Genomic DNA, 12,768 nt, shown 5'->3' with positions numbered 1-12,768 from the left:
CATTGCCTTCTATATGCAAGTTCCCGTTGTGCCGGAATTGCCCAGTAGGACAGTTCTGTGGACAAGGCAGCCTCGCCGCTCCAGTTTATAAAGCATGTGAGTCCATTTGGAGTTGTGTCCCCGTACTAATTTGGTTTGTGTTTCTCTTTATAGAACCCCAAACCAAATTCTTTTTGGTGGGGAGGTGTTACGGACCCGAATCCAGCGTCCGAGCACGGAGCAGTGACGACCGCGCCATCTGTGGGTCAGCTCCCGAAACCCCCTCCAAATGGACGACGACACCTGGTGAGGACGAGGTGTACTGGCCACGAGGGCCAGTTTCCAGTCTTGTTCAGCTCACAACACAGCCGCTGCTGACCTCTGGTGAGGTGGTGCTCAGACGACAACGCCATCTATGGAGTGGATAGGTGGGCGTTTGGGTCTGAGCCTGTAAGTGAGGTGCTTTAGTGTGTCCCTGTTATTGATGACGTGTCTGCTTACAGAGTCGACCTGGTACTGCTGTAATGGAAGTTGAGTCAGTCTACCCGAGGCAGCCGTCTCGACACCAAGTGTTTTGCTGCAGCAGCTGTGAGTCGCCCCCCGGATGAACACTGTGGTGTTACCCTGCCTGTAAAGCGGCAGTTGAGGATTGTCATACCCGGGACTGACTGGTGGAGACGATTGACCACTGGGGTATTGTGGACAGGAGAGTGATCTGTGGTATCACACGAGGCTCCTGACTAGGGCGCTACCCTAGTATCGCTCGTGGAGTGGCCTGACCAGCGTTGTTGATCCGGAACATGCCAGCAGTCTGCTGGACTTGTGGTTGACGGCCTCCACGGCGGTGCCCCCAGTGGAACTGTGTTTTGGCTGGCCTGTGGCCGGGGTAGACTCAGCTTTTCAAAGGATTCGTCGAGAGGCCACGAGAGCACCGAGAACTTGGCACCGAAAAGATCCAGGGTCTTCAGAAGAAGACTACTTTGTTAATAATAGTGTTAATACCCCTCCCCCTGTGTAACCTTTTTATATATTATTTATTGGTGGCGGTTATTATATTATATTAAGTTTTGACTTTATTTCCCTTCCCCTTTTAATTTACTTGCGTTACTGATCACATCCCTTGAAAGCCACTACTGGCTTGGGGCCGGATACCCTTCCTCTAACAACATCAGAGTACGAACCCAGTTGCGACCCGAGAGGGCCGTAACACATAGGGAAATGACGAGAGAGGAGAGAACCATGGGGGCAGAAGCAAGGAAGAAACACAGGGCGAGAGGGGAAAACCAGAAAATCACAGCTCCCAATACAACATCCCCAGAGGTGAGGGGGAATCCACAACCATCTACCCAGTAACACCAGAGGGGAGGGCAACCCCACCACCCTCCTCTGCATAGAAAAGCCCTCTATTCCAAACCCTCCCTGCCCCTACTCAAATGCTCAGCCAAATCCCTCTCCCCCCACACCCTATTCCCACCCTCCTACCCCTCTCCTCATCCCGCCATGTTCCCCCACCTCCCTTTTCCTTCCTGTCCTCCCTCCTCCTTCATCCCATTCCCTCCCTGTCCCCCCTCCATTTCACTTGACCCCACACCCCCTCACCCCAGTATCCTGTGAGACCCTGTTATCCACCTCACAAATTTTCCCACCCATGGAATAGCCTTCCCCACCAGCAGAACACTCACCAAGGAGGGGATTTGAGAAGGGACAGAAGAAAGTGAGCCTCAAGCCAATGTACACTAACATAAATGGAATTACTAATAAAGCAAATGAACTTGGAGAATGGGTATGAGAAGAAAACCCAGACATAATAGCACTCACAGAAAAAAAGCTAACGAAAACCATAACAAGTGCTGTGTTCCCTCACGACTATTATGTTATGAGGAAAGAGAGAGAAGGAAGAGGTGGTGGTGGTGGTATAGCTCTGCTGGTAAGAAAAGGCTGGGATTTTTAGATAGTTATTCAGGGCTGTGAAGGTTTCAGTGACTACATAACAGGTACCATGTCAACTGGAGGGCAAAAATTATAGTTGTAGTCATATATAATCCACCACCAAATGACAGAAGACCCAGAAAGGAATATAATACAAACAACATGGCCACCAATAACATAATAGAGGGAGCAGCTTCTGTGCTAGCAGGAATGGATCTGGACTACTAATCATGGAAGACTTCAACCACGGGAAGATAGATTGGGAGAACAGAGACCTGCATAGAGGACCAGAAACATGGAAAACTAAGCTGCTGGACGTGGCAACAAGACACTTTCTAAGCCAGCACATCAAGGAACCAACAAGAATGAGAGAAGATGAACCAGCTATGCTCGATCTGATATTTACCCTAAATAGGTGGGATATAAGGGAAGTTATGAAGGAAGCACCCTTGGGAATGAATGATCACAGTGTATTGAACTTGAGTACCTGGTAGAGCTAGGAATTATCTCCCCCCAAAAAGAATTAGGAAACAATAGGCTTGCATACCGAAAGGGGAATTATGAGGAGATGTGAAGTTTCCGAATGGATATACCATGGGACATAGATCACAGAGCTACGTTTGTACAAGATATGATGGACTATGTCACCCAAAAGTGTCAGGAGGTGGTAAACAGGTTCATTCCGGCCCGACAGGAAAAATCCGAGACGCAAAAGAAGAATCCGTGGTATAATAGGGCATGTATGGAAGTATAGGGACTGAACAAAAGGGCATGGAGGAACTTCCGGAATAACAGAACACCAGAGAGCAGAGAGAGATACCAGAGAACCAGGAATGAGTATGATAGGGTGAGAAGAGAAACAGAGAAAAAAAATGAAAATTATATAGCAAGCAAAGCAAAGACCGAACCAAAGCTACTCCACAGTAACATCAGGAGGAAAACAACAGTGAAAGAACAGGTAATGAAACTTATAACAGGCGAGGACAGATATACAGAGAATGACAAAGAGGTGTGTGAAGAACTCAGCAAGAGTTTCCAGGAGGTCTTCGTAATAGAACAAGATGAGGTCACTGTGCTAGGAGAAAGGGAAGTAAACCAGGCGGCCTTGGAAAGGTTCGAAATTACGAGAGAGGAGGTCGAGACACCAGCTGGATCTGGATGATAGAAAGGCTGCTGGTCCAGTCGGGATCTCGCCATGGATCCTGAAAGAGTGTGCAGAGGCACTTTGCTTGCTACTCTCCATAGTGTATAGTAAGTCACTGGAGACAGGAGACCTGCCAGAAATATGGAAGACGGCGAATGTGGTCCCAATATACAAAAAAGGGGCGACAGGCAAGAGGCACTGAACTACAGACCAGTGTCCTTAACTTGTATACCATGCAAGGTTATGGAGAAGATTGTGAGAAAAAACCTAGTAACACATCTGGAGAGAAGGGACTTGGTGACAAATCGCCAACATGGGTTCAGGGAGGATAAATCTTGTCTGACTGGCTTAATAGAATTCTACGACAAGGTGACAAAGATTAAGCAAGAAAGAGAAGGCCGGGCGGACTGCATTTTCTTGGATTGTCGGAAAGCCTTTGACACAGTACCGCATAAGAGTCTGGTACATAAGTTGGAGAGACAGGCAGGTGTAGCTGGTAAGGTGCTCCAGTGGATAAGGGGGTACCTAATCATAGGAAGCAGAGAGTTACGATGAGGGGGTGAGACCTACGATTGGCATAAAGTCACCAGTGGAGTCCCTCAGGGCTCTGTACTCGGTCCTATCTTGTTTCTGATAGATGTAAATGATCTCCCGGAGCGAATAGATTCATTTCTCTCAATGTTTGCTGACGATACCAAAATTATGAGAAGGATTAAGACAGAGGAGGACTGCTTGCGGCTTCAAGAAGACCTAGACAAGCTGAAGGAATGCTCGAACAAGTGGTTGTGTGTGCGTGACGAGAGCGTCACGCACACACTGGAACCATAACATCAGGACAACACGCTGTAGAGTGGCTCTCCATATAAGCTGATTTAACTCGTTAGACACCAAGACTACGCGTCAACAAGAGAGCAACCAGCAACACAGCCTCTCAACAACCAGAGCAACAACAGTATCCGTCTTACCTAGTATTTACGTTTAATAGTGCACAATTTATTCATAAAAAGGTAGGCGGTTATGATGCATGGAGACCCCCCCATAACAAGTACGTTTACACAGCTTAACACCCTCATATTCTTTACTGTACTTATATGTCTTACCGAGACGTATATGTTTAGAGAAATATTATTAATTCTTTAACCTCGGCAGGTAATTGTGATTTGGAGTATCAAGAAGCTGAGCAGATAGTTGGGCCATACATATAAATTATTACCTAGCTATTGTTATGATCCCAGGTAGCCGAAGAACGAGTCTCCCCTTTGAGAATTATTCAATCAAGCCAGACCTGACTAGAAGGTCTAGGAAATATAGAGGTGAAGACACAGATGTAAAATAGCTGGTTGGATTTAATAAACAATTTGAGATTATGGGCAGTGAATAAGAAAATAGATAAATGACTGGTTAGGAGATGTGGATAATTTGCTGGAGGCGTTAGGCTCGCTTCTGGAGGGCTTTGATCTCACTTTAGTGCCGGACATCGCAGGGAGCTGTGCTCCGTTTGAGCTCCAGTCAGACAGGAACCCCTAGTGATATATCTCCAAGAGAGGAGAAGTGTGCAGACGTTCCAGTTGTGGAATCGAGCTGGGAACGTTGTGATCTCAAGTCCTGGACGGCGATGAGAGAGTATTAAGCCGCCCAGAGTCATTTTCGTGGGCTGTGGGAGCGCCCTGGCCAGACTCTGTCAGAGGGAGGAGCGCACTCGACTAGGCAATCTGTGGTAAGCACGATTAAAGGCAGTTCATAGTGATTGCTTGTAGTTGGTCGTGTGCCCAGCGACAGTAGCAATGTTTATTGATAAGTTAGATACGTTTTGATAAGGCAGAAGGGCTAAAATAAGAGAGTGGAGAGGGAGGAACATCCTGGAGGACGGAGCGACGTCCATCTCCTCTGAGCCCTGGCAAGTGACTGAGGGAGCCCAGCTCCTGGTGACGGAGGACCCTCCCAGAGAGAGTGAGGACCCTCCCAGAGAGAGTGAGGACCGCCGGGCAAGGTGGAGCATGGACCAGCCCAAACGGGGGAATCCACTCTCACAGTATGTAGAGAGCAGATAGATGCAGGAGGCAAACATATTGTGTGGTTATTTTTGTTTATGTGTTTAAGGGGAAACATTTTTATTGGAGTGTCAATGGGTTGCAGGTTTGTCTTTGGGGAAGAAGTTGCTGAGAACTTCGAAACCAGCACAGAAGGAGTAGTTAATGAGACTCCAAGGTAGTGGAGGAGAAGACCTCGAGCTGTGAGGAGAAGCAGTGAAGAGGAGTGTCACGTGCTTCTGTGGAGGTAGTGAAGCACCATAGTTGTTCGAGGAAACTTCATGGTGTAGCAGCCAGGAGAGCTGTGGAGGACCCTAGCAGAAGTGGTGAAGCACCGTAGTTGCTCAAGGAAGACTTCATGGTGTAGCAGCCAGGAGAGCTGTGGAGGACCCTAGCAGAAGTGGTGAAGCACCATAGTTGCTCAAGGAAGACTTCATGGTGTAGCAGCCAGGAGAGCTGTGGAGGACCCTAGCAGAAGTGGTGAAGCACCATAGTTGCTCAAGGAAGACTTCATGGTGTAGCAGCCAGGAGAGCTGTGGAGGACCCTAGCAGAAGTGGTGAAGCACCATAGTTGCTCAAGGAAGACTTCATGGTGTAGCAGCCTGGAGAGCTGCAGAGGATCCTGGTAGTTAAACCTGGAAGAACCTGAAGAGATCAGGGTAGTGAACTTCCAGATATGGAAGGGAGGTTCTAAATAATTACTTGTAGGGAGGTGATAGAGTGTTTGGTTGTCATTAGCATGCAAGACGCAGTGAAAGGTGAGTGATTGTTTACCTCCTCATCACAATCGACTTGAGAATGCTCCAGGACGGACCGAAACGTCGTCGTCCCTTCAATTTCTAGTGTGTGGTCTGGTCAACATTGTTTGCCATTTTTGTACCAAGGAGTGTTTATACTGAAGTATAGAGTTACGGTCGTAGGCTGGATTACCTACAGTTCTATGTGTTCTAGGACTGATAGGGTGATCGATTGATCATTGTTGTTTATCAAGGAACATTTATACTGATATATATATGTTATTGGATTCATACGCTGATTTTCCTTCTACATGTTTATATATATATATATATATATATATATATATATATATATATATATATATATATATATATATATATATATATATATATATATATATATTATCTTGCTGATAGTGCAACATTGTATTATAAGACTTGATCTACTTGAGGAGGTTGATAGTATCAGGTGGTGAATCAGAAGATAGGATACCACTTGATAAGCAGATAATAGAGTTCTGATGGCGTTGGAGTGCAACCTGACTGAAATAGTATAGAGTGTAGGATTCATTATTATTATATGTGTATATGTATTGTGTATGCTCTGTCCAGTAAATGTATTCAAATTTGCTGGTGTTTGACCTTGTCCGAGTGAGGCTTCCCAGGAAATAGTAAAGAAGGAGAGAGAGAAAGAACCAAGAACCACTGCTGTGGACAGGGTAGGACGGAAAACTAGTAAGTCAAAGGGGATTGATGAGATCATATCACATAAAGAGAGAGTGGGGAGTCACAGCGGCTCGAGTGGGTGTGTGCACGTGACAACGAGGCTAAGTGTTGGAGCCGCATCCCCTAAACGTGTGACGTTGAGCCCCTCTCCAAGAGTCAGATGCGCCTAATGTGTTCTCCTAGTGATGTATAAGCACTCTACCGAGTTGTGGGTTGGGTTGTCCGTAAAGAAGGAACAACACGACAACACCACCAACCCACAATCTATAATACTATACGCCAAGCTTTGTAGCATCCAGACAGCGGCCATTACGTGCCACTCAGAGGCACAGGGCTACACCCATCTTTGGTGCTACAATTACACAGCCTTAGCAGGCCCCTTCAACAGGATAGCTAAGCCCTCTTTTTGTATAATCCTGTAGTCATAGTATAAGAAATTAATTCATTATTTCTATAATAATAGTAGATTAGACCACCATATGTGGTATGATTTATAAATTATATTTTGAATGTAAGGTAAACAACTTATGGTTTATGAAGGAGCCATCTCAAAGTGGTTTAAGCTGCAAATGGTCTCCCCCCCCCCCAAGGATGTGAGATAAATTCAGGCAGCTGAATCAGTACATATAGTCCACTCACTTAATTATTTACTTGCTTAATTAACTAACTTATTACTAAGAACTAACTAAGAAAATTAATCAGATAAAAAATTATCTTATTAAAGTCAATTTAAAAATCAATTAAGCTGCCAGGATTTTCCTACAAATTTATGGTCCTTCGAACCTAGATGATTATTTCAGTTAACTAGGACCATATTTATGGTCCTCAACGAACCGGATTGAAAATCCTGATTAGGATCTATATATATAACATTAGTGCAATATTTACATACATTAATTATAGCAGGAAGACACTGCTATACATTATACATTTTTCTAGCCTAACTTTTTCAATCTCGGCTCATAGCAAACAGAACTTACAACAAGCACTATTATTGTTCCGAGGCCTGTACCAAAAGCACAATTGTGCTTTTTCATTACAAGTGGTTGATAAGAGGCTAATTTACTCATAAATGTATATGCCTATTATAATTTCAAGTGTTTATATAAACGTTTCTTTTTAATGTTGCACCATTACTGTAACAATTACTGCATGTTACATTATTTACAACTAATTCTTGCACAAGGGTAGGATATTTTAGGCTGGTATTGTACAGCAACCTTGTCTAATTTATTGTGCTAACCTGGTGTAAGGGATAAGCAGTTACACTTGTCTAGAGTTAAACATATTTACAACTTAGCAAACACATATTTTTATGCAATATTCATGACAACCCGAATTGTGTTGTCTAGATAATATTACCTTAACTATAGTAATAATTTAACTATAATCATTTCACCTTTGAGTGTTAACCTGTGTCTCTGTACCAACCAGGAGTGATAAAGAAAGGCTAACTTGAGGAATTCCAGCAGTGATGCAGGCTTACCACTCAAATTATAGTGTGTATGATTATATAGTGTATATTTTAAATGATAAGCAGCTCTAGTTCGGAAACTAGTCGCTCTACTAATACAAGTGCCAGAAATAGTCCAAATCACAATCCAACAATACTAGCAAATACTGCCATGATGTCTACTGCCAAAAATGTAAAAGCGACCCTCACTGGCATGAAGGGCCACTTAACACGACAGATAAAAAAATGTGAGGATTTAAGTAATCAAACTCCAGTTAATTATATAGAACTGGAAGGCTATTATAAGATTGCACAGACCAAATATGAGCATATGATCTTACAAATCCTGAAATAACAGGATATCCTTGCCACCACCAGTATCAATGAAGAGGCAATGGGCGTTGTAATACAAGAAAATGCAGATAACGAAGATGCAATGCATGCAAAGTTACAACACTTTGACGATTTAATAACCACACATAAGGTCAATACAAATATTGCAGCCACAGCTTCCCAAAACCAGACACAACCAGAAGTCAAATTGCCATCACTCAGTCTCCCAACTTTCTCTGGTGCAGAGGGCGAGAGTTGGGACAACTTCTATAACAAATTTGTTGATTCTGTGGATTCTAATGCCAATGTAGCAAAGACAAACAAATTTACATATTTGCAGGATGTCAGGAAGAATGAAGCGTTACAGGTGGTCTGTAATCTGACCTTCACTGATGACGGTTATGACAATGCAGTACAGCTCCTTAAAATATTTGTTAGTCGGGAATATGCTGCAACGAGCCAAACACAATTGATAGAAAGCCACAAACTCAGAGAAACGAAGACAACTCAATAGAGAACAATAGGTTGCAACTTAAAAATGAATGGTTACTCACCCAAATCTTCTTCCTCGGCCGCTAGTGTGAGGCCTCGGCCCGGGCTGGTGGGCACGGAGGTAACAGCCAGCACGGCCATACACACCACGCCCCAGTCCTGCCCTCGGCCGCTCCGGCCCCACCTCATGTCTGGGCCACCTGGCGGGTCGAGAGGTGCCCGACACCGTGCATTCTTCTCTCAGGTGAAACACTCTCTAATCCATCTCTTCTCTGGCCTGCTCCTCTTCCTGGGGTTTCTCTCTTCTCTTGTTTTCTCCTTCACTTCCCCTTCTTTTGTTTCTCTCTCTTCCACTTCTTCACGCAGAAGTAGCGTCACTTTTTTGGGATTTTTGGTAATTTTCATCTCTCTTACTACCGTTTTTGGCTCTATTTTTTACCTTCCCCCTCTCCAAATTCAGGTTCTTTATAGGGCAATGTTTATGTTGTGTTTATCGTGAGTGTTTGCCGTAAGCTTCATAAAGTATGCATGTAGCTAAGATTTTTTTTTTTTTGTGTGTGTGTGTGTGTGTGTGTGTGTGTGTGTGTGTGTGTGTGTGTGTGTGTGTGTGTGTGTGTGTGTGTGTGTGTGTGTGCGTGTGTGCGAGTGTGCGCGCGTGTGTGTGTGTGTGCGTGTGTGTGTGCGTGTGTGCGTGTGTGTGTGAGAGAGAGAGAGGGGAAGCCAGAGGGTGGAGATGACCCGTCACAGCACACCCCACAGTGAGGATGTGGCTCCTCTGATACCACTTCCTATGTTTCCCTAAGGCACTCTTTCTCTTTCTCCCTCTCGCGTTAAAGCCACTGTTGGAACCTCGCAGCATCCAGCCCCCTTCCCTTATCCTCCTCCCTATCTCTATTGCACTCAATAGCACTGTATTGCACACTATTTCACTCTATTGCAGTCTCACATCAACTCTCTTTCCAAGTTATTTCATAACTCTCGCCTTTATTCTTTTTCCATTTTAAGAGCCCTTATGGAGAAAGTAAATTACGCTGGGTATAGCCAGTTTTTACTAGACTGGTAATATATATGCAGATCTCACCATAACGCCTCCATTATATTCCAGGAGACAACTTTACAGCAAACCTTGTCTCAGAACACAAGAGCACTATACTGTGGTTCATCTCATGTACACATCCTGTTCTGTGAGAAGATTCGTAGGAGCAGTAATGAGGGTTCGAACGTATGCAGAGAGTGTTCTTACGCACATTTTCTCATTGACGCAATCACGTTAGTGTGATTACTCCCTGTGTGTCCTGTTGTAGGTGTTGGTTCCTGTGTCGTCTGCTTGACTGTGGTGACAGTGAAGGAGACGATGTCGGGTATCCTTCGTGGCTACGATCTGTGGGGAAAACAAAAAAATATTAGAGAATATAAACATTTGCAAGCATCATTGGCAAGTTATCATTTGCAAGCAACCACATCACACCTCTATGTTGCACATTCACGTATAATTAAGCGGTTGTTACTGCTCAGGGTACGATGTAATCTGCTACTTAGTTGCCCAAGCTGGTTTTTCAATTATGCACTTGGGAATTAAGCTGCGGCAACATGTACAATGCTGCCACATATTCCATTATTCCTTTTGCATGGGAAAAATAGTCAGAAAAGGACTGAGAGAGAGAGTGAAAAGTAGAGAGAGAGAGAGAGAGAGAGAGAGAGAGAGAGAGAGAGAGAGAGAGAGAGAGAGAGAGAGAGAGAGATGCCTCACTGATGTCGAGCCTCCTGCCTGCTATCCCTGTGTCTACCAAACAACACTGAAATCATCGATAAATACAGCGATAGCAGGAGACTAAACATCAGCGAGGCACTACACATCAAAAAGTCAACACCGGCAATCAACTGCCAATTAATGCACAACTATCTTTATCCACTTCAAGACCCCGAACCAACATGGAAGCAGCAAGAGGAGGTACGGGCCTATAGGCCTTCTGCAGTTACTTCCATCCTTGCGCTTTCAAACCCATTGTTTCGTGTTCTATCTTATGCTTGTCACCTCACCCAAAACTTTTGTGCTATATCACTTCACCCATAACGAGTATAAGAATGATGAATTTGTATGTGTAAACTATGTCTTTGAAAATGTAACAAGAATTACGAAATGCGTTCAGGCATCAAACCATCAACAAAAATGAATTTTGGAGAATTGATGTTTCAATTACCCTCGACAGTGAAGAGAAACATAAGAAACATTGAGAAAATTCGTGTTAGAATTATTAATCTTAATTTCCGGTCATATTCAACAAGTTATGTTTATAAGAATGACTGCTACCATAATATACTAATATTAAAACGCACGACCCAGCAGCAAGAAATCTAGCCTCCACGATAAAATATCGCCAAGAACTGATTCGAAATCAGATACACAAGGCAGAAAGTTCAAAGGCAGCAAAACGCAACCACTTCACGCTACAAACCAATGGAGAAACAGCAACATCGACGAAGACCTCCAGTACTCGTATCAACCAACACTTCGACATCCTTACAGATTGACATCGCCACAGCACCGAAACCAGGATCATCAAGAAGCTGACAACATTATTTGAAGGACCTATGGCGATTCCACGACCCAGAGATAGCTTCTAAAACCTTGCTGGAATTAACCTCAATGAGGACCAATTCACTCTGTTAAATCAGGGTATAAACTGTCATGTTCTGTCCAGACCAAATGAGATGGCCCGGAAAGTGGAGTTGGAGATCCTATTGGGCGACATATTCGACCTCGAGACACAAAAGAAGGTTACCACTAAAAACACCTTGCAAGCAGAATTTATTGCAGAAGGAGGAAAGATTCGAGGTAACTACATAAGCACCATACTCTCCCTCGAGCTCAAAGCGGCAGTTGGGAGCCTTCGTGAGAATAAGGAGTGTGTAGTCAGGAGAGGTGACAAGTCGCCAATATACGTTATTCTTAAAAAAAAACAAATATGTGGCAAAAATGAGCCTCATACTCTCTGACCAAACTAAATTCCAAAGGGTAACGAAGGACACTACAGCCGAATTGAAAACGAAAGTAAACACATTGATCGAAACTGTGAACGCCAAAAAATCTGGACTACACCTGCAAAAGGTTATTGGGGAATACAAACCTGAGTATGCGTATGGAAATGTCAAGACACACAAGCCTGGAAACCCACTTCAGTAACTCATCAGCCAGAAACCAACACCCACATATAGACTGGCTAAGCGACTCAACGGCTTGCTGACTACTTAAGTACCTTGTGCTTTCAGCCTAAAGTCTCCAAAGGAATTTGTTGACTTAAGGGAGCACGGGCCAAGGGAATAAGAGCCTCGTTGGATGTAGAATCACTGTTTACCAACGTACCTGTGGATGAAACAATCGGGATGATAGCGGACCGAGTGTATCGTGATCCAGCATGTTCTCCTTTTTACATATCAGAAAACATACTAAGGAAACTACTCCAAGCCTGCACTAAAGAAGCACCCTTCTTGAGCCCAGATGGGCACATGTATAAGCAAGTAGATGGGGTCGCCATGGGTTCTCCCCTAGGTGTCCTGTTTGCGAACTTCTACATGGGTACCATCGAACAGAAGATCTCAGTTGACATGGACTTGAAACCCACCATGTGCTGCAGGTAAATTTACGACCTTTTTACGCAGGTACCTAATGCCAGACGTCTGCAGCAGCTGAAGGAGGCATTTAAGCGGAATTCTGTGTTGAGTTTCACTTACGAGATGGATAATGATGGGAAGCTGCCCTTTCTATATGTAACAGTCATGGAAAAGAGCGGAGGTTTGTACACTGCAATCTACACTAAGGAAACAAACATAGGAATGTGCCTCAATACTAATAGTGACTGCCCAGACAGGTACAAGAGGAGTGTTGTCAACGCATATGTCTCAGCCACAGCTCAGGATAGAAGGAAGTCTATGACGAACTCTGTA

The 12,768-nt window shown here is 44.2% G+C and overlaps 1 protein-coding gene across 1 annotated transcript in view; it reads right to left on the bottom strand.

Moving 5' to 3' along the window:
• Positions 1–12,768, bottom strand: part of LOC138353059 (uncharacterized) — a 561,930-nt gene that overhangs the window by 422,470 nt on the left and 126,692 nt on the right. Inside the window, exon 2 of the mRNA XM_069305698.1 lies at positions 8,886–10,204. Within this exon, the coding sequence (XP_069161799.1) occupies positions 8,886–9,012 (127 nt within the window). The 5' untranslated portion in view covers positions 9,013–10,204. The remainder of the gene's footprint in view (positions 1–8,885; positions 10,205–12,768) is intronic.

This window comes from Procambarus clarkii, chromosome 56 (assembly GCF_040958095.1).
Source record: "Procambarus clarkii isolate CNS0578487 chromosome 56, FALCON_Pclarkii_2.0, whole genome shotgun sequence".
NCBI classification, from domain to species: Eukaryota; Metazoa; Arthropoda; class Malacostraca; order Decapoda; family Cambaridae; genus Procambarus; species Procambarus clarkii.
This window is presented reverse-complemented; position numbering and strand designations above follow the sequence as displayed.